The sequence below is a fragment of the Silurus meridionalis genome, chromosome 14 (genome assembly GCF_014805685.1).
Source record: "Silurus meridionalis isolate SWU-2019-XX chromosome 14, ASM1480568v1, whole genome shotgun sequence".
Taxonomy (NCBI): Eukaryota; Metazoa; Chordata; class Actinopteri; order Siluriformes; family Siluridae; genus Silurus; species Silurus meridionalis.
Genome location: NC_060897.1, coordinates 8,993,702 through 9,014,849, shown reverse-complemented (window position 1 = coordinate 9,014,849; position 21,148 = coordinate 8,993,702). Strand labels below are relative to the sequence as shown.

The following is a 21,148-nucleotide window of genomic DNA, read 5'->3' as shown; positions in this document are numbered from 1 at the left end:
ATCACATTTTCACTACTAACACTTTGCAACTAACTAAGGTAATGTGGCAAATGGCCTTAAATATCCACTCTAGACTGACTATCCCGTGGCACCAAGATATTATCAACAAATCCTTTATATCCTGTAAGTTACGAGTTGGGGCCTCCTTTGATCAAACTTGTTTGTCCAGCACATCGAATAGATGCTCAGTTGGATTTAGATCTTGAGGCCAGGTAAATACCTTGGATTCTTGATCATGTTTCTCAAACCATAAATGAACTGTTTTTGCAATGAAGCAGGACACATTATCCTTCAATTATAAGTGGTACATCAACATGAATGCCAGAACCCAAGTTTTCCCAGTAGAGCAATGCTGACTGGTGCCTTTGTAATGTGATGAATGTTATGGCTGATCAGTGTAGATTGTGCTACAAGTAGTAGCAACTGTATGTGGGCTATTCACAGGATATCAGTGACAATGTATTGAATATTGAGTATATGACATTGTGTGAGTGATGCGATGCTGGTATAAATGTACAGCATGTAGTGCTGCAGTGGTGCTTTATTGGACAATCATTTATTCATCTTGTTGGTCAATTTTAAAGGTTTACAGTTAGACATTAGTGCACAATTTTTATCTTGTTGTAGTTCAATGTGAATACTTGGACTGAGTTGGTCATATTCTATTAATAGGTTAGAGACAGAATATATTATGCATAGCCACAGGTAAATAGGCCAATGTTAGTAACTGTGTACATATATATATATATATATATATATATATATATATATATATATAGAATAGAATATATATATAAAATATATTCTATTCTATTCTATTCTAAATGGTTGGCATAAAAATGCATAAAAATGGCCAATGTATCATGTATCTACTGAACTGACTAGGAGGTGTATTTCATGTGATACTATGACAATGTCGAATTTTCTCCTGTCATAAGAACATGTTTTCGTGTAGCTTGAAAACGTTTCCATAGTAATGAGATGTCCAATTCCAGCAACAAGGCGTTTTCATATAATAAAAGGGGATAAATATGGGAATAAAATGCTTGAAAGTATAATAAAATGTGTTGCTTTTCTCTCAGTAACGAAACATTGAGGTGTTAAATGGGATTTTTTCTTGCTTCCCAGCAAAACGCTATATTTCCCATACCTGAGCATTCTGCGTTCGGTCCTGCTGAATTAACAGTCTAGTTATCATCTTCCATCTCACAAATGCTCCTTTGTGTGTATATGAAGAGGTTTCAGGATTATATTGTATACATAAGATGTTACATCAGGTAACGGAAAATATAGGAACTGAATCACAACTGAGCTTTGGTGTAGTATAGTGAATAATAAAAGAGCTGCTCTCTCTCTCTCTCTCTCTCTCTCTCTCTCTCTCTCTCTCTCTCTCACACACACACACACACACACACATACTGTGCAGAAAACCCAGTTAGATAAGATACTAAAGATCTATAACTTTTCCCAGTTCAGTTGAAATGGAAACTGGCCTTTATTAAATTTGTCACAAAAAAAGATATCAAATTAAGCATTAATGCAGTTATGTGATGATGATGATGATGATGATGATGACGAAGAAGCTCAAAGATACGGGTCTGCACAATCTGGCGACGAGAGCGCGAGCACTGTCGGTGCAGGTGGCGCCTCGGTCCACGCGCGCGCGCGCGTCGGTTGCAATCGCACCACCTTCTGTAGTGCACTCGAGCACTCACCATCCCTCTCTCTCTCTCTCTCTCTCTCTCTCTCTCTCTCTCTCTCTCTCTCTCTCTCTCTCTCTCTCTCTTCTCACACTCTCTCTCTCACACTCACACACACACAAAGCAGTGGGTGTAGTGCTGACCGAGAAGCCCAGTCGTCATCCGCCTCACCATCCCAAATTTCTGCTTCTCCCCCAGTGCCAAGTTCCGCACAGGTTTTTCTTTACATTTTTACTTTTTTTTTTGTAAATCCCAACATGATAAGGGACACTGGAATATTCTTCCACGCTTCGCACTAAAAAGGTGGGTCTCGCGCTTCTCCGTTCATCCCTTTGCGCATCGAGGCCGGAGTACTGTCGGCTTGCTTACCGTGGGTGTGTCGCGCTTTTACTGCTTCCCTCCAATTTATAATATTCGAGAAATTTCGGGAAAAAACCTCATCACCTGGTAGGAAACCATTCACAGCTTCTTTAATATCACGTAGTGAAACTTGTGCCACATTCTTCTCCTCCAGTCGTGTATTTATGGAGTTGTATTCTGTACTGTGCAGTGCAATGCTGGATTGTGATTGATTAAGTAAGGTGTGTAAGCTTTTTTCATAAACATTCTGTAGGGTAATGTAAAAAAATATATATTTAAAATATCCTAAACTCTTGTTGTCAATGACAACGCATCTCAGTGGTGTTGGGGAGCTGTAAAGCTGTAGGTGTAAAGCTGTAGGTGTAAAGCTGTAGGTGTCTCCCCAACCACGATTTACCAGGCGAGTAGGAAAACTGAAAAACAGGAATTATGGTATTTTTCTGCTTCTTGTCATCATTTTATGTTTATCATATGTGCACAGCTACTTCTTCTTGTTTTTGCATTTAGATTTTCATTTGTAAATGAGGGTTTTGTAGGTAGATAAATAGATAGGTGATAAATAGATAGGTGTGTCATATGGTTCCTTTCCTCTTTTTGTCTGTTCCCAAACCAAATCAGAAAATAACTGTTTTATCCAGACATGGTAATTCATATTATTTCTGAAGTTGATGCAATTTCAATAATAGAGATAAGGTAAGCTCTATTGTGCACTGTTTTGGATTCAGAAGAAAAATTATTGGTAACACCTTATCTAAATATACCCTTGGACTACACACACAGCCATTAATCATTTATAAACCTGTATGTAATGTGAATCTCATCACAAACCACAATTTAAGAAAACTGAGCCGCTATTTGGCTCTGATCACATGTTCGGATGATTATCAAAGAAATATGTTTGTCTAGTGAGACAAACTAAATGTTTTTTTTAAATAAAAAATATTCACTGCGGCATTTAACAATCGAGCAGTCCAGGAGTAAATTCTGGATTCAATCTGTGCTTTTATTTGCTTTAAGCGCACAAAAATGATGATGATGAGGGGGATGATGCAGCCAGCTGTCTTTTCTCCTATAGACTATTTTCTGTCTCCATGTTTTATTGTCTTAGCACATTTTGATAGGGAAGCAGGTGCACTGGCTTTACTATAATGCCATATTAGGTTAAAGAAACAGTATATAAGACTTGGTAAATAGACAAAGTAAATAAAGCTTGTCTATAAACTGACACTTAGAAACAGCTGAATCAGCAGCATAGCTACTTCATTAGGACCTCTTATTCCCTGACATGCAATCAGATCAAACTGGTCTCTCAATCGCACATTTTAGTTGTTTAGACTATCAGCTATGTTTTTCACTGTAAGACCTTTATCAGTGTACATGTAATCCCAGAGCTGCAGTTTGTGATGATGACACGTATTTATAAATGTTTAATAATGACTTATAAAAGCAGTCATTTGTAATATTTATTATCATTTATATTTTTGTTACAATTTTTCTGACCAGTATTTAACTCCACCTGTATTTGGATTTGGGCTGTTCAGATGTGCCTCCTTCCTCATTAGGAATACATAAATTTAATAGTGGGGCTGGGATCTGGTGGGTGAAGAGAAAGGCTTACCAATGTCATTGTTGAAACTGCAATTCACCACACAAACAGCAGAGGGATCTTATGGATTATAAAATGCCAAGGGGAAGAGACAGGGGTTCCCATACACACCAAAGATCCTGGAGCAGAATATGGGACCCATTTGCGCATGACAGATGATAAGGAGAAGTAGAGGAGAAGATGGTAATAGAGATGGTGATAGTCACAGGGAACCCTTATGGTTTTATGATGGATATATTTTAAGCCAGTTCCTTTTTGGCGCTAAGAAGCTGGTGTGTGTTTGCCTGTAGACTGTTTGTTTGTATTGGTTGGTGTCCAAAAGTCTGGTACAATATCTTCCCAAGATCCTTTGCAGTATTGAATTGAACAATTCAGTAGGCTCACTGTGCTCAGGATCTGTGCTCAGTGTCTGTTTATTAGTTCCCTATCTTTTCAACTGTAAGATGCCCGTGCTGCTCGTGAGATGAATTGCAAGTGTAAAATAAAACACTGAACAGCCTTCCCCTTCTAAACCTCTTTGTTAAGCCTAAAACAAACAAAGCGCAGTAGACAGATCATTCGCTTTCCTCATATACCGATTTGTTTGTTAAATGGCAGTCTTTGACGCAGTATTGCCCATAAACCCACAGCCTCAAAACGGTCTACTGCCTTTTACATTCAATATCCAGAGTTTAAGATCATCATCAGAAAATATTTTCAGGAAATTTAACATTCAAAAGTTTCAACGCATTCACATTTTTTTATTCTTTTCCACAGTTCTGTCAGAAAACGTATCAAACCAGAGCATTGTAAACTAGTTTGAAAACAAATTGGACGTTTTGGAAGTTCTGCATCTTCAAGATGGCACTGAACATGGACACCAACGCACCAACTACTGAAATAAGTGTAGGGCAGGAAGAAGAGCAGCAACAACCTGAACAACTGCCCAATCAACCACCTGATGACAGGGCTGACCAGACCCCCATATCCACTCAGCCAGTGAAGACTGAGCATCAGGATCCACCCACTGACTCAGAGTACACTCTTGCTCCAGAAAACTCAGTACAGATGAATGGCCTGGCCACAGAACACCTGACCACCATCGATGAAAAGTTGGAAACAAGTAAAGACCACAATTATAGCATGCCCCTTCTTTACATCAGTTAATGAGAACCCCAGTTACCCTATGATGTACTAAACCTAAACATAAAATAAACCTTTTCGTTGATCCGTGTAAATTTTGATCATTTTCATCGTTTCATCGTTTTTTTCCCTCTTTATCAAACTGTCCCTCTACCAAATGTTGCTTCTAACATGCTGAATATTTGGCATGACACAGCAAATATCTTCTCTTATCAACAATTCCCATTTTTCTATCTCCTTTACAGCTTTTTTCTATTTCCCTTCACAGGTAATGGGGTCTGCCCTAATGCTGTAGGTGCCTCTCCTCCTACATCTTCCCGATCTTCTCCCCCTCGTAATTATCAAGCTAAGTCTGGCCATGCTCATGCTAATGGCCATGCCCGTCTCGGCAGCCGCTCAGGTTCGATTAGCCATGCTGGGTCGCCTCGGCCCTCTCTCAGCCGCCAGCCCAGTGTTCTTACTGAGAGTGGAGGAGATGGCACCAAACCCAATGATTATCTTATCCTGGCCATACTTGCCTGCTTCTGCCCTCTGTGGCCCATCAACATTGTCGGCTTGACCTTCTCTGTTATGGTATAATTCTGTATAATGTTGTATCGATTAGCATTCTTGATTCATTTCATGAGAAATTATTAATATTCCATGTTGCTTATATGGTTAATGTGCCATTATTATTATTTTTATTTTTTTCAGAATATTAATCAAATATGTCTTTGAAATTAGTCCAGCTTACATTTTTTGTATTCTTATATTTCTTACATAATCTTCTCTCATGTTCTCATCCTCAGTCTCGGTATAGTCTGCAACAAGGGAACGTTGATGGAGCACGGCGTCTCGGCCGCAATGCAAAGATCCTCTCAATCGTTTCTCTTGTGGGTGGAGTTCTCATCATTACTGCCACCATTGTCATCAATTGGGGATGTGAGTTTCCCATAACCTGTTAATCTTGTCATTTGATAAAATTCAGCATTATGTTGTGAGCTTCATTATATATTTATTTATATATATATTTATATATAATTATTCATTATATATAAAACAAACCTCCTTCCATCTGTTTCAGTGATATTAAAGTCTTGAGGGTTGCAATCAGACCAAGAAGGAAGTTCAGACCAACTAACTGATCAATGATGACCATTGTCCTCCTCTCATCCTGCATTTCTACATATTACTGAAGCACCTCGAGATTTATTTTTCAATTATTTTCTACTCTATATAAAGCTCCTGTGACCAAACATCCCCTTTTCATCAGTAAGCAAATTCAGGAGTGAAGATTCCGCAGCATTTTGAAAGGAGGTATAAATGACTAAAGCCAGCTGAATTGTAACATGCATGTTGTATGGTGGGTATTTTCTTTTTCCAGCAAAAAGGACTAATTGATTTTTAAATGATGTCAGCAAAGATGAATTCAGAATGATCTCATTTCCTGTCGAAAAGTCCTTTCTGTGTGTGTGTGTGTGTGTGTGTGTGTGTGTGTGTGTGTGTGTGTGTGTTAGAGAGAGGAAGAAATAGAGGACAGAATAAAACAAAATGTTTGATAAAGGCACTGAAGAGAATACACAAAAGATGAACTGTTCCTCTGCTACCAAGGCTAATATTAAACCGAATGTAGATTGATGGCAGGAAAGGCAATTACTGAATTGTGCATGATGAAGTACAAACAGCAACAAAAACAGGAACGGGAAACAGGAAAGTATCTGATGAAACCAGCAAGCCGAATCTCCATCCAGCATTCTCCACTTAGACACGATCGAAATCCCAAAGGTACAAGATGATAAAAAAAAAAACCTAGCATGCGCACTCCCACAGTGTGTCTCCTGCTCTGGTTTCTTCTTATGTATTTCTGTCCACAAACGAATGCTTGGCACATTATCAGAGGTGGATTTGTGAAAGAAACAAATGCAGGTGAACACGCACACAAACAGCACAGACTTCACCTTTCTGGATGGCAGTAACTAAAGCGCATTGATGGTGGGGGGGTGGTTGTGTGGGGGGGTAGCAAGGCTGAACTGGGCTGCAGTCCTTTGTTTCACACAGACGGAGAGATGAAAGAGGGAGGGAGGGAGGATGAGAGGGAGGTGGCAAACTGCTGATGAAAAGATACTCTAGAGATGGAGAGATGCAAGGAATTGCTGTAGAGAAGGATGCAAACACGCCTTCTGATTGGTTGTGTTTTGTGAGCATGTATGTGTGTGTGTGTGTGTGTGTGTGTGTGTGTGTGTGTGTGTGTGTGTGTGTGTGTGTGTTTTACAAGGGAGGGGGTTATGCGGTATTCCCCCTGCACCCTTTTCCCCCTTTTCTTTCCATTTCCTAGACTTACTAGACTACCAGTGCAACCATGTGAAGAGAAATTAGTGCGAAGTTAGCCATCTTGCCTTTTTTTAGTTTGTGTATCTTAATGTTTACAAGACCAGTATCAGCCTGCACAATGCCATCCCATTAATGCAAAATCAACAAAGCTGGATCTATTCCCTTGATTGTCTCGCTTTCTGTCACTTACCAGTGTGACACTTCTGTTTTGGGTTGCTTTGCCAAAACAGAATCTGTGCCAAGTCTCTGAAAGCTAGCTTTTTATCTATTTAAATCAGAAGATATTTGTGAAGATTGTGTGTGTGTGTGTGTGTGTGTGTGTGTGTGTGTGTGTGTGTGTGTGTGTGTGTGTGTGTAATGAAAAGAGAGAAAGAGAGAGAGAGAGAGAGAGAGAGAGAGAGAGAGAGAGAGAGCACAGGAAGAGATAATGGTAATCTGAGGTAATCATAATATCCCAGTCCCATTTAACCATTTGTGGCATTTAACCATAGCTTCTCATTTTATATACATTGTATTATGTATGTCTCATGGGTGAGTCTAAGTATATTTCCTAAATGAACTCACACAACTGTTGAAAAGAAATATTTAAAGACCCCGTTTTACATGATTGATGTTTACAGCGTAATGTTTTTTTTGTTTTTTTTGACAAAAAAGCCAAAAGGAAGTGATGGGAGGTTTTTTTTTTAAGATCTTTTGTGAAGGTTTTCCGAAGGCAAGGCCTTCAGTTTTGTAGCACTTTGTATATATGTGATACGAGATACAAAAAAAAAAAAGGTTTACAGCATTGTTAAGCACCATGACCACATGCTGGGTGCAGGAAAGCAGAGATAGCCTTGGTTTGAAAGCTGCACAAATGAGGTGTTGTCCACTAGAGGGCGAGGTGGCACTAGAGAGAGCACCTGACAGTGTGTAAACGCAAAAAATCTGGACTTTTGTCTTTCAGAACCAATGAACTAGATCTAAGACTAGGCTTGAGTGCAGCTTGAAGGTCATTTGAGAGCTAAGTACTTTCAACATTAGCACACAGTGTTCAGGGACCCCACTTTTTTGTTCCATCTTATTGGTGGACAAAATCTATAAAGTGCATGTACAAAATATGGTGTTACTGGTAATGAATTGAACTGACAGAAACTGTGTAGGACTAAAACTTTTGCTGCATTTGACATAACAATTGCAACCTCTAATATGATTTCAATTGTACATCAAATGTGTCCACATCTTTTGCTTTCCTAAAATATCGATAACCTGTAGCATGCCTCGCATTTTTATTTTTTAGCATTATTACGAAACATACTGCACAGCAATGTAAGAACCTTGGCTTTGTTTCTGTTTCTCTTGAAATGCTTTAACTGGCTGAAGATATTTACTCTGCCTGCACTGCTAGCTTTCCTACTGTATATATACACGATTGTACATATTTCTATGTATATATTTGTACTGCTACCTTCTGCCTATGCGTTACACTTCAGCAAATATTAGATTATTAGTAATGCAATTTCTTGACTGTTATCACTACAGTGATTTCATGCATTTTATTGTTATACTATATTTATCGTTAAAACATTTTTATGGTTATGTACTTCAGAATCATTGCCTCTAAATGGACTATATATAAATGTACTATATACTGTATATGCACCATGGTTTGCAGTCAGTTGTTTGGCTGTCAGGTTTTACTGGTACATTTCTGAGGTGTGAACTTTGACCTCACGTTTTTACAGTTTATTACAGAATCCACGTGCTGCTTAGTGACATTCAAAAGGAGGATTCATTACATTTTTTCAGTGACACCAGCTTAAAGAGTATCAATCTCTGAATTTTTTTTTAGTTTCACCAGTTCTCCAAGTCCATTCATTTCTAGCTGACTAAAATATGTATTTTTAAAGGACCATGTTAAAAAAAAAAGCACTATATGCCAGTTCTTTTTGTCATTCTTGTTCAGTGAATGCACTTTCCTTCACTGCATTATCTCACCCTTATGTTGGGTAAGCCACTAGTGCCAGAGGTTGATGCTTATTTTCTCTTTATTAAATGAATGTTTCTTGCATTATGACGAGCCCTACTGCTTCTATAATCCTGACTCTGTGCAGACTTGCCTGTGCATGCCTTAATGGATTGCTTTTAAACCAACACGTGATGTACACAGTATATAAAACAAGGCCTTTGATAGAGCCCTATGTATTGATCTTGTTTCAGTCCTGACTGATACTAATAATGTTTTGGTGAGCGTTGTGAATAAACACTTCCTCATTAGTGGCACATCTGTGTTGTCTGGAATATAAACACCCCATGAGACGGTTTACATGTATACAGTCAATCAGAACATTTGTGAACCTGGTAAGTATTGAAGTAAGTATTGGGGGCTTTGTGTGGCTTGCTTGGGAGGGGAGCATGCCAAGTCAGTTCTTAAGGGAACCGACTGCAAGCACTGTGTTCACGTCTATGCGATCGCTCTGGTCCCTAAACTTCACGAACTCACTATATCTACTTCACTATATCAACGATTGGTTGATATCAGCTCGATCAGAGCAGGTAGCGGTCCTTGCATGGAGATGTCGATCTTGCTCACATGAAGGAGCCGGGGTTTCGGCTGAACGCCAAGTGGAGTGTGCTTTCATCTTTACAGACAATCACTTATCTGGGTGTCATATTGGAGCTTTCTCCTGCTCGCATTGCGTCCATCCTTACGGCCGTCAGGAAGGTCAGAGAAGGGCAGTCACAGTTCCAGAGACTGCTTGGGCATATGGCAGCAGCATCCAATGTGATTCCACTTCGCCTCTTGCACATGAGACCCCTTCGCTGGTGGCTTAGGACCCAAGGGTTCTCACAGAAGGTCAATCCCCCGTATGATCAAAGGTCACGCGGTGAGTCCTACGTGCCTTAGATGTTTGGAGAGATCCCGGTGGCGCCATGGCTTCCATTGGACAGATTACACACGTGATTTAGAGCGTGGACAACGCGGAAGTGCTCTCAAATCATTGCGATGCAGCGTCATACGTAACCTACAGACGTTTTTCCCTGTGGCCAAACAAGAGATTAGGTTGGTGATATTGTGTTGTTCTGTTCTGCACTCTGAAAACAACTAAAATAAATTATAAATATATATATATTATATATTATATATCTGATATATATAGTAATATCACTAATACCCCTATTGACTTCTGCAAAACAAAACATCTTTATGCTGCCTGTGAGACTCCCGTACTCTATGGACTACTTGGGTGCAGAGTGGTTAAAAAAAACCTTTCCGAAACTGGAACATAAAGAATGACAAGTGAGTAAAATACAGCACGAAAACTATTTTGCAGTTAGAGGAAATAAGTGCTATGCCTCGATTAAAGAGGACTACTGAGGACCTCAGAAAAATAGCTATATGTGTGCCAGGTTCTAAAGGGTTACAAATCCAGTTCTGAGTTTTTCCTCCATTAATCCACTGTAAGACACATTATATACACATGCAGGAAATTCCTATTCTGTTGACAGCTACTTTTATTTCTCATTAAGCTTAAAATTGTCCAGGCACATTCACATTTTTTGGTCACACACAATCAGTAGGACATGCAGCAAAATAACGATAAAGTTGTTAATAAGTACATCTAGATCTAATAAGTCATTTTGAGATGCATTTTCCAGGTTGAATGCATACTTTGTGTTGCTACTTAAAAAAAAAAATTAGTTACTGTATTAAAGCAGGACAAGCAAAACAGGCAAACACATTTGATTTGCCTGAAAGATCAGGTAAAATTATTTACCAGCAACTTTCACTGTAATAAAAGCCTGTTTGTCTTACAGTTGCTTTTAGTCAGTTTGTATCAACTGTTAGTATTAACTGGACAATTTAATAAAAATGAAATTAATAAAAGCATTTCTTAGAATTATTATTACAAATAATTTGAAAAATGAACACTCAGAAAAGGTGTTCACAAAAAAGAACACAGACTGTCACAGTGTCAGGCGAAAGAACGTGCCGGAAACCGAAGTGAAATCCACAAGGTTTTTTAATGAAGAATAACAGGGCAAAGCAGAAAACGGCAAACCGCAATGAAACTCCAGGTTAACTGAACCTGGTGAAAGCTGTGATCAGACTGATGCGAAGAAAACACACAGAGTCCCGTAAACAGAGATCAACCAAACTGAGTCGTTTGGGTAGTCCGACAGTGTTCCTTAGCCTAAGCTGTAGAACGGACAAAGAGCTGGTGGAGGAACAGGGGTTATGTAGCATGGGAACTGATTAGGGCCAGGTGTATAGCTGATTAGTAAGTGGGAGAGCTGCTTTGAGTGATAGGTGAAGGTGTGGCTGGTGGATCCCTGACACACAGATTGTCCATGCAGTAAAAAGGCTCTATCTTATTTCATCGCTTTTTCTCTCTTTCTCCCTCTCTATCTTTCTCATTCTCCCTTTCTCTTCCTCTCTCACTCACTTACTCCTTTTTATATTCCCACTACATCATTCACTTCCAGGATGTTTCCGTTGCCAGGGCAACGGTTGGTAAGGAGCAGAAAGAAGTGAGGGACTGAGAAAATGTGGATGTGCAAAGGGAGTGCACTCTGATAGTGTGTTAGAAAAATATGTCCCTCAGTTAAATTTTAGAACCACATGAATAATTCAAAGATTTTGCCAGTGTGGCTGGAAATGGGTTTTTGTGTGTGTGTGTGTGTGTGTGTGTGTGTGTGTGTGTGTGTGTGTGTGTGTGTTGAGGGAATGAAAATGCATGATAGGATGTCAGAGAAGGAAGAGGGTGGAAAAGAGAACAGATTTATATTAATGAAAAATAAGAAATTTTATATTGCTAGTACACACAATAGGTGCACATCTACAGCGGAAAACCTGTAAGACATACATTTCAAAAGAATATGCATAAGATCACTGAACTATGGATAAACAGACAAATAAAGAGACAGTACAAGCACGAAAGGGATAGTTTATGAGGATGTGGTGGGGGAGTAAATCTTTCAGCTAAAAGAGTCAGATGTGACAATAGATTTGTCTATGTTTATGGTGGTCTGTTGCTTTTTCAACATAGTGTAGCACTGTGACAACCAGGAGAGAGAGAGAGAGAGAGAGAGAGAGAGAGAGAGAGAGAAGCAGAGAGAAATTACCACTGATTAGAAAATGTCACAGAGGGATAGTGGAGATAAACAAGCTGCCTGAGAGCACAAATAAATTAACCTAGGGGGATTTAATTATACATTTTAATCAAATTACCCAATCAATGAATCTGATATAAAGTGGGAGAGCTTGTGTCCCTGCCCTTGTGTTTGGCACGCTACAGGCCTCCAGTCTGACAGTAATAGGAACAGAAGACTATGTGGAAGTGGAAGGCTGGGGTAGATATAGAACAATTACTCTCACATGTCAAACTCTCCATTTATCTCTGAGTCTACCTCTCTACTTCTGCCCAAGTGTCATACAACAAAACCAGTCTAATTCTATGTGATATTTTAAAGTTTATCCTGATCTGCTTCGGCTCAGTGCAAACCAACAAGAGCCCATTCAGCCACAAGAGTATAAGTGAGGTCAGGCAATGAGGCCTGGTGCACACTGGGTTTGATCGTTCATCTCAAGTGTGATCGGTTTACTGTAAATTCTTTCACTCCAACTTTTCATAACATCTTCATGAACATGTTTTGTTGCTGAAACATATTTTGACTTCTTAGTTTCAGCAAAGTATGAAATGTATGTGAGAACTATAGAAAACAATGGTGGAACTATAGGGAACTATATGCGAGAACTATAGAGAACGATGCAGGAACCACAGCAAACTAAATGTGGGAACTAAAGAGAACAATGCTGGAGCTATAGTGAAATAAATACAGGAACAAAACAATGCTGGATCTATAGTGAACTGTGCGCTCAAACTACAGAGTATGATACTAGATCTATAGTGAACTAAATGCTAGAACAATGCTGGAACTACAGAGTCCATGCAAATATTGGGTAGTCTGTTTAGAAAACATATAAATAAATATTTATTTTATTGTTTATTTCTTTTATGTGGCTTTTTTTTTATAGCAGGCTCTATTTCGCCCCCTGGTGGTTGACTACTCTCCTCTGTAGGCTACAAATTCATTCTGCTGACAGCCGGAAGTGATTCAGTGAGTGAAGCCTCTCGCTGACACAGAGGCACACAAGGATTCAGCGTGGTGTAGCCTTCAGCCTGAACTGAGCGACATGTCGAAGTTAGAGATGTTAAATTCGTATTTGATGGAGCGCCTGGCTGTGGCTGTTCGGGAGATCCTGGAGGCGGTGGAAGCCACGGTAACGGAGTACCGCACAGAGACCGCGCAGACGCGCCTGGAAAACGAAATCCTCAGACAGCAGGTCCGAGAGCTGCTCACTGCAGGTAAAGGCTACAGCGCGAGCAGCCAGTGGCGTGCACGTGTCCCGCGGCGTGCGTTACAGCAGGGAACCGGTACAAAAGACGCAGCATCGTGCGGTGCAAAAAAAGCGTCAGATCTGGCTCAGATCCCAACGGACTCAACTGCAACGGGGCTCGCGCACTCCGACTGCAGTGAACCAATCACAGCGTTCTGTTTGTGTCACGTGATTTCGCAGCGCTCGTCAAAATAACGCGACTCTTTATTCTTAAAATATAAAAGTACCCTGCATTCAAAACCCAGTACCGGTTTTATTACAATGCGTAACTGTCAAGAATTAGGTTCTGGGTTTTTTTTTTTCGGTAACGGTATATTCTATATTTGTTTCAACCTTGTTGAGTTTTGCAAATTCAATTTCGTTATGAACGACACTATTCTCTTTAATATTAGCATTCAACGTGGTGGAAAATTCTGAGATTTAATTCTTGTTATCCCTTTCACTCTAGGAGCTATAAACATACATTCCCTCACTAGCCTCTCATTTTATGATCCACACCACTGACACTGCAGACTCCTTCCATAAATGTTCCCATAAACGTGTCTTTTTATTTTATTATTATTATTTATTTATTTATTTTTACAAAAAAATGCGATTAATGCTTTTTCTTCTTTCCTGAATAACAACACATTTAATACATTTATTGCCAAGGCTTAGACTGTATACAATCCATGTAAATTAGATTTAATAGAAAAATCAATTTCAACACTGACAGCATTTGACAGCCCTCATATGAAGGTAAAATTGCATACATTTTGGAAACCCTGGCCAAATTAAATATTTTGTAGATTTTTCAATTTTTAAAAAAAGTAAACACAACCTCAGTGCAGATTTTTTTTTTTTTTTTTTTAGAATTGCTGCACACCACATGATAATTAACCTAGTTCATATTTAATATGTGTTTAAATATAATGGAATAAAGAGCAATTGTGGCATGTGCAAAAGTCTATGAATAACCTTTTGGTAGATGTTAGAGCTTAGAAACACTTTATGCAGCCAGCTAAGAATTTTCTAGAAATTTCAACCAGTGTTCCCTGCTCTAGTTCTAAATGGAAACTTGCATATCCAGCATATTTAAGATGACCGTGTGTTCAGGTCAGGGAATTGTGAAGGCCACTCTAAAAGCTTCAGCTTTCTTGAAAGAGTTAAAAGTACATCTTGACACAATTTAAGGACTGTGTCATAATTGCTTCCACAATTTGCTGACATTCACTGAAATCCATTTTACCATCTATCTGTTGTTTCTGGCACCCCTGGCTGCCACACAGCCTCAAATAATTAACATGACTGCTGTCAAGCTTCACAGTTGCAAATGTGTTCCTTCCATCAAATGTCACTAGTTTTTCCACAAATCTTTGATTATAGCCTGAGAGGTAAATTTTTGCTCTACCAGTCACCACAAATAGGTTCCAAAAAGTCTCTGGTTTATTCACTTTATACTTTACATGTTGACTTGGTCATGAAGCCACAGGTAAGTTTTACATGTTCAAATTCACACATGATTAGTGATTGTACAGTGTCTCACAAAATTGAGTACACCCCTCACATTTTAGCAAATGAAACTATATTTTACAGTAGTCAATGTGCAGCTTGTATAGAAGTATAGATTTGCTGTCCTCTGAAAATAACTCACCATACATCAATTATTGTCAAAATAGCTGTCAACAAAAGTGAGTACAGCCTAAGTGAACATGTCAAAACTGTGTTTAAGTGTAAATATTTTGCTTGAGCACCATTGATATCCAACTCTGCCTTAATCCTCCTGAGCATTGAGTTTAACAGGTTGTTGCTGGAATCCTCTTTCTCTCCTCCTTAATGATGTCACAGAGCTGCTGGATGTTAGACACATGGGACCTTCTGCTTGAGGATGCCCCACAGGTGCTCAATAGGGTTCAGGTCTGGAGACATACTTGGCCACACCGTCACCTTCAACTTCCTCAGCAGCACAGTTTCGGGTTGTTATTATGTTGAAAATCTGCAGTCTGGCCCAGTTTCTGAAGGGAGGGCATAGTGTTCTGCTTCAGAATGTCACAGTTCATGTTGGAATCCATGTTTCCCTCAATAAACCGCAGCTTCCCAGTACCAGCAGCACCAGACCATTATGCTACCACCACCATGCTTGACCATAGGCAAGACACGATTTTCTTAGTACTCCTCATTAGGGAATCACCACACATGATGGACACCATCTGAGCCAAAAAGGTTTATCTTAGTCTCATCGGCCCACAGGACATGGTTCCAGTAATTCATGCTCGTTGACAGGTCGTCTTTGGCAAAATGTTTGCAGGATTTCTTGTGAGCCACCTTATGGTATGAGCACTGACAAGCGGACCTTCTGCTTGCTGGCAGCACTCATGCGTTCGTCTTTTTAAGCCAGCTTCTGCACCTGACGCACAGCATGAGGACCCAACTTCATTGATCGACCCTTGCGAGGCCTGTTCTGAGTGGAACCCGTCTTGGAAAACCTCTATGTAACACTGGCCACATTACTGTAACTCAGTTTTAGGGTGTTACCCTAATGTATCTTCTTTAAACCATGAACATCATAAATAGGTCATATGGTTATCACCTAGGGTGTACTCACTTTTTTGCCAGCAATAATGACAATAATGGCTGAATGTTGAGTTGTTTTCAGAAGACACTAAATCTATACTGCCATACAAGCTGCACATTGACTACTCGTAAAATATATACAAGTGTAATTTCTACAATATTTTCCATTGAGAAGAGCTACAAAAATGGTTGCGGACTTAAGTAAGATACTGTATATAGGACTTGTATAGAGACCACAAAAGCTAATCATGTGTGAATGTGGATCACTTAAAATGTGTAAACCTTACCTGTGGCCTCATTACAAAAGTCAACATGTTGATTGTTTACATAAGTTCCATGATATGGTTTCTTTGTCTAATTAATTTGTGTTTGTGTTTTTATATTTTTTACATCTACACTTTCATCTGTCCTCCACGTCATTATGTGACACCATTCTGCGAAATTTTGCTTTGCTTTTTTGCCCAGCAGACAGCCATTTCTATCTGAGAGCTTTCTTGTTCTTGCAGATTCTGCCTTGACTTCCACATTTTCCCTAAATGACTTCCTAAATTCCCCCAAAATTTCTTAATGACGTTTTAGACAGTGGAAATTGTGAGCTGGAAGCACTTTGGTATCTTTTTTTATAGCTTACCTCTGCTTTGTGGGTATTGGTAAGATTCATTTTCAGATCCTCAGTCAACTGTGTAGAGGATCCCATTGTTGTTGAGTGAAGTGTTGCTGAACAGTCAAAAGATTTACATACTAAAGCTTTGGACATATGATTCCGAATGAAACCTCTGACCTGGATAACGGGGTCCTAACCTTTGCACATATAGTTGTTTTCTTTTTTTTTTGTTTTTTTTTTTTGTTGATTTTTCACATTCTTCTTATATTGCAAATAAATGTTTTATACAATGATTTAATAATAATTAAATAATAAACATATTTTGCTCAGAATTTTTTGCTTAAAAAAATTTTTAATTTAGAAATATGTGATTTGGCCATTTTCATATGCTCTTTAAAAATACACCAAGAAGGGTTTACAGATGGAGATTAGATAATTATTTTTTTTTATTATATATTTCTGATTTTTATTCCAGCTTCGTGGCACTTCCTAATTCTAAACATGGCTCAAGAAATTGTTTAATTAAACCAAATATTAACTAAAGTGTAACATTTAAAGTAAAAGAAAAAAAAAGAAACTGGCCACAATGTAATGTGTTTAAACTATGCTGAAAAATGCAAGTTGTAGTAGGATAGGTTGCTAATGTGATTTTGTAAATTAAAATGAAGTTGAATTAAGTTACATTTGTAGACCAGACTATATGCTTATTGTTGTGTAGAGTGAGTTGTTTTTATTGCTATATTCAAGGAAAAGAAACAGAGGGGATTTTGACTGACCTGGCAACCGACCTGGTGACCAAGGTTCCTGCTGTGTCTTTAAGTGCGCCTCATCTCCATGAGAACTCTTTTAGCAACCCCTTACCAGGGAAAAAGGAGGAGGATAATTCCCCACTCTTATTCAATTTCCATCGGCTTCTAAGTGACATTTTAAGCTTGCTCTTGACATTCATAGCCCATAATGGTGTAGGGCTGACTGATTTCCCAAAGCACGAGAGCTTATTCAGCATCTTTGTCCTACTACTGCAGTCTTTCTAATAATTTATAGAGTTACAGCTTAGTTGGAGGGAAGTTTTTTTTTTTTTTATCTTATATGCAGTATCTATGTATTTCTCTTTGGAGCTTTTTGATATTCGAGTTCTTATTATGATCCAAAACCAGATCAAACCCCCTACACCTAACTTCAGGGTCACACATTTGAAGAATCCAATGTGTGTCCAAGCTATTGTAAGACTTAGCTCCTTGACAAATGCATTGTTTTACTCTCAAAAGACATGGAGCTAAGTAAAAGCAGAAGCAACTGTTTTATTTTTAGCAATTAGCATCTACTGCTAATTCCATCATTTTTGGCAATGTTGAGAAGGCTGAAAACGTCAGCCCAAAGTTTTCCAGTCCCAGAAACCAGATTCCTGTTTCTGTTTGAGCATCACCAGGTGTTCCCATGCCAACTGGGACACAATCTCTCCAACAGGTAAAACAAATTCCAGTTGTTTTTGCCTGTTTCAGCTCTACCAGGAGATGACCAAGAAGCCTCTTTCCAAAGCCACCACATCTTGGTTCTCTCCCTAGATGTTCATCAAGGTGCTCCTGTCTTATTACCCAGAGTAAACCCAGTAACCCCTGCAGAGTAACCTAATTTTCACCACCTGTTCCTGGTTTATTCGTCCATTCACTTCCCTGAGCTCATTAGTATAGAAATGTAAATGTACCATTAAATAAAGACATTTGTCTTCAAATTGAGTTCCTGCTGTACAATGGCAACACTGTTGCTGCTGACCCATTCTTTCTCAATCTCACATTCTTTTTCGTTTTCATCTCTGTTTTCATCTCACTTCATTGAGGCATCCCACTCATTTCTGGGGAAAAAGCTGTGATTTGGCAGTGCTGACTTTCATCACCGCTGCTTCACTTCTCGGAGGTCCATTTAGCATGATGTCAAAAGGACATGGTTTGCAAACAATAGGGTCTTGAAGCTTGCCATACTCAAAGCTTTTCCAGGCTTGCCTCTGTCTTGATATCCTGTTCATAACAACCATAATGAGGAGTACAGTACAGTCACATCCTTGATGAAGTCAAGCACCCCTCCTCCTTAAATGGGTTTAAATGGCAAAAATGCATTCTCTGAATCCAGTGTGAAATATATAAGTAAACAAATTATCATCTTTGAATAAACATTGCATTTGAATTGCTCTCAGTATTGAGGCGGGGAATATAAACAAGGTGCCTTTTTCCTTCATTTGGCTGTTGTACATAATATTACACAAATTTATCATACAAAGTCATACAAAATGAAAAATTTTTAGAAAGAGAGTGCTTTTGTTTCAAAAGGACAAGCAGAATATCTGCTAACCGGAAATGTATGTAAAAAAAAAAAAAAAAAAAATTTGTGCCTTTAGAAACATAACCACACTGTATTTTGATTGTAAATAACAGCTACAAAGGATATCCTAGAGTTTGTTGCTTATATATATATATATATATATATATATATATATATATATATATATATATATATATATATATATATATAATATATAATTAGCATCTTTTAATAAAATTAACTATACCCCTAGTTAAAATAATATCTATACATATTTGTTTCTTTTCACTGTCCAGACCCGGTTCATAGGTCCTCCAAATCTGCCTCCGAAGAAATCTCTTCATGTGATCAACAGGAGTGTGGCTCGAGCTTAGAAGAACAAGCTGAATCCCAAGAGCTGAACCAGAACCTAGTGCAGAGCGAAGGTTCAAATGGGACAAATAGGCCACAGATATTAGACCTGGTACCAATTTGCAAAAAAGACCCAGACCCTGAGGTGAAACGGATCAATGTGGACTTGTGCACAGAGAATCCTCCTTCTGAAAACAAGGATGAAAATAACGTTCAAGAAAAGTTGTTGCCTGTTGTAAAACTGCACAGGGTGAAGCTTGAACCTGAAGAGAAACAAATTCCAGTATTATTACCAGACACTGACCTTCCTACAGACTCAGGCCATTTGTACAGTCCTGAATCCTCCTCTCGGAGCATGCTCAGTCCTGGTACAGGCAGCCATAACGCGTTGATCGCGGACGTAACAGAGAGAGAAGAGTCACACAACACGACTCAGCAGAACGAGGTGATGGAAGTAGGAGATGTAGGTAATGAGGAGCGCGGTGAAGTGCTGTATAAATGTTCACATTGCCGGAAGTCGTTCACAGAACTGAAAAACCTACAGACGCACCAGCAAGCTCACGAGCGAGCTTTTGGCTGCAATTGGTGCGGCAAAGGCTTCTACCAATCAGCTGATCTTCGGCGCCACTTACGCACACATACAGGAGAGAGGCCCTACTTATGCACCTGGTGCTCCAAGAGCTTCAGCCAGAGGAGCAACCTGCGGCGACACATGCGCATTCACACAGGAGAGAGGCCGTACCGGTGTGCCCACTGCGAGCGCAGCTTCAGCGACAGCCACACGCTGAAGAAACACCAACGAAAACATTACGATGAGCGATACAACTGCTCTATTTGTGACCAGAGCTTCACTGTAGCCAGGTCTCTTCAGCTTCACCTCGTAAAGCAGCACTTCATCGACAAAGACGCTCAAAATCAACAGCAAGAGGGATTTCATAATCAATTGTAGACTCTACTGCTCTCTTATTAACCTGGCATTCTAAAGTATTGATCTGGCTGATATTTGTTTTGCTAAAGCTCACAGTGTAAACATGTAGGAAAGCCATGTAAAGTCAGACTACCTTGAAAAAATTTGTTTGCTTTTAAGATAGAGATTTCTCCATCTGATCCTAATCGGTATTAATTACAAATAAACTTACCTGCCCCATGATTTTTAAAAATCTTTATGAGGATATATGTAGGTTTATAAATCTATAAAGTATGCTTTTTTTTTTCCTGACCTCAGCGAGCACTCTTATCTGATGATGTGTAAAATTTGTGTCATGTTCGACACTTGTTACAACTCAAGATGAAAATGTAATGGATTTAGCAATGCTGCAATAGCTGCACTGTTTTCTTTGTTTCCACACAGTTTAATTATCATGTCACGTGAGTTTGTAGGTGCAAAAAAATTATCAGCTTATCGGGGACTGTAAAGAAGGACGAACAGCTACATCAGCTAACAACAATGGTTCTGGTGGATATGTAGCAAATAGAAACACCAGAGTGACCTAGAACATTAAAGTAAATTAGTAAAATAATGTTTAGGTGTATGCACAAAAGCAGGATCAAGGATGCAATTATTTCTTCAAGGATGGAAGTCACAGGGTTGAGATGTTTTTACTAAACCAAAATTGTACTGAGTGAATCAATTCTTTCATGCAATAAACATGCAATAAATATGTTTTTAGTTTAAAGTTTCTTTTACAGCTTAGGCCCAAAACCAAACCCGGAAAAGGGTTGATTTTATATGTTGCCATGGCATGAATATTCCCAATGTCTTTTGTTTTATTTCTGCTTGTGAATCTTTTATCACAAATTCACAAAAAATAATTTCAAAGCTGAGGGTAAAGTGTCACATGGAGTCA

General features: G+C 39.0%; 2 protein-coding genes across 3 annotated transcripts; both read left to right on the top strand.

Annotated features, from left to right (window-relative positions):
* The first annotated feature begins 1,666 nt into the window (after positions 1-1,666).
* On the top strand, positions 1,667-8,736 carry LOC124396395 (trafficking regulator of GLUT4 1). Of its 2 annotated transcripts, none has more exons than XM_046865512.1 (5): positions 1,667-2,003; positions 4,423-4,768; positions 5,057-5,361; positions 5,577-5,709; positions 5,852-8,736. In XM_046865512.1, exons 2-5 carry the CDS (start codon positions 4,507-4,509, stop codon positions 5,866-5,868), a joined length of 717 nt encoding a protein of 238 aa, XP_046721468.1. In that variant the 5' UTR covers positions 1,667-2,003; positions 4,423-4,506; the 3' UTR covers positions 5,869-8,736. The 2 variants fall into 2 exon arrangements, with proteins under 2 accessions (XP_046721468.1, XP_046721470.1); XM_046865514.1 differs by lacking the exon at positions 1,667-2,003 and adding an exon at positions 2,060-2,147.
* Positions 8,737-11,098: 2,362 nt separating this feature from the next.
* zgc:66443 (uncharacterized protein LOC406856 homolog) lies at positions 11,099-20,964 on the top strand. Its single transcript, XM_046865413.1, has 2 exons — positions 11,099-13,445; positions 19,247-20,964. Exons 1-2 carry the CDS (start codon positions 13,274-13,276, stop codon positions 20,248-20,250), a joined length of 1,176 nt encoding a protein of 391 aa, XP_046721369.1. The 5' UTR covers positions 11,099-13,273; the 3' UTR covers positions 20,251-20,964.
* The last annotated feature ends 184 nt before the right edge of the window (positions 20,965-21,148 follow it).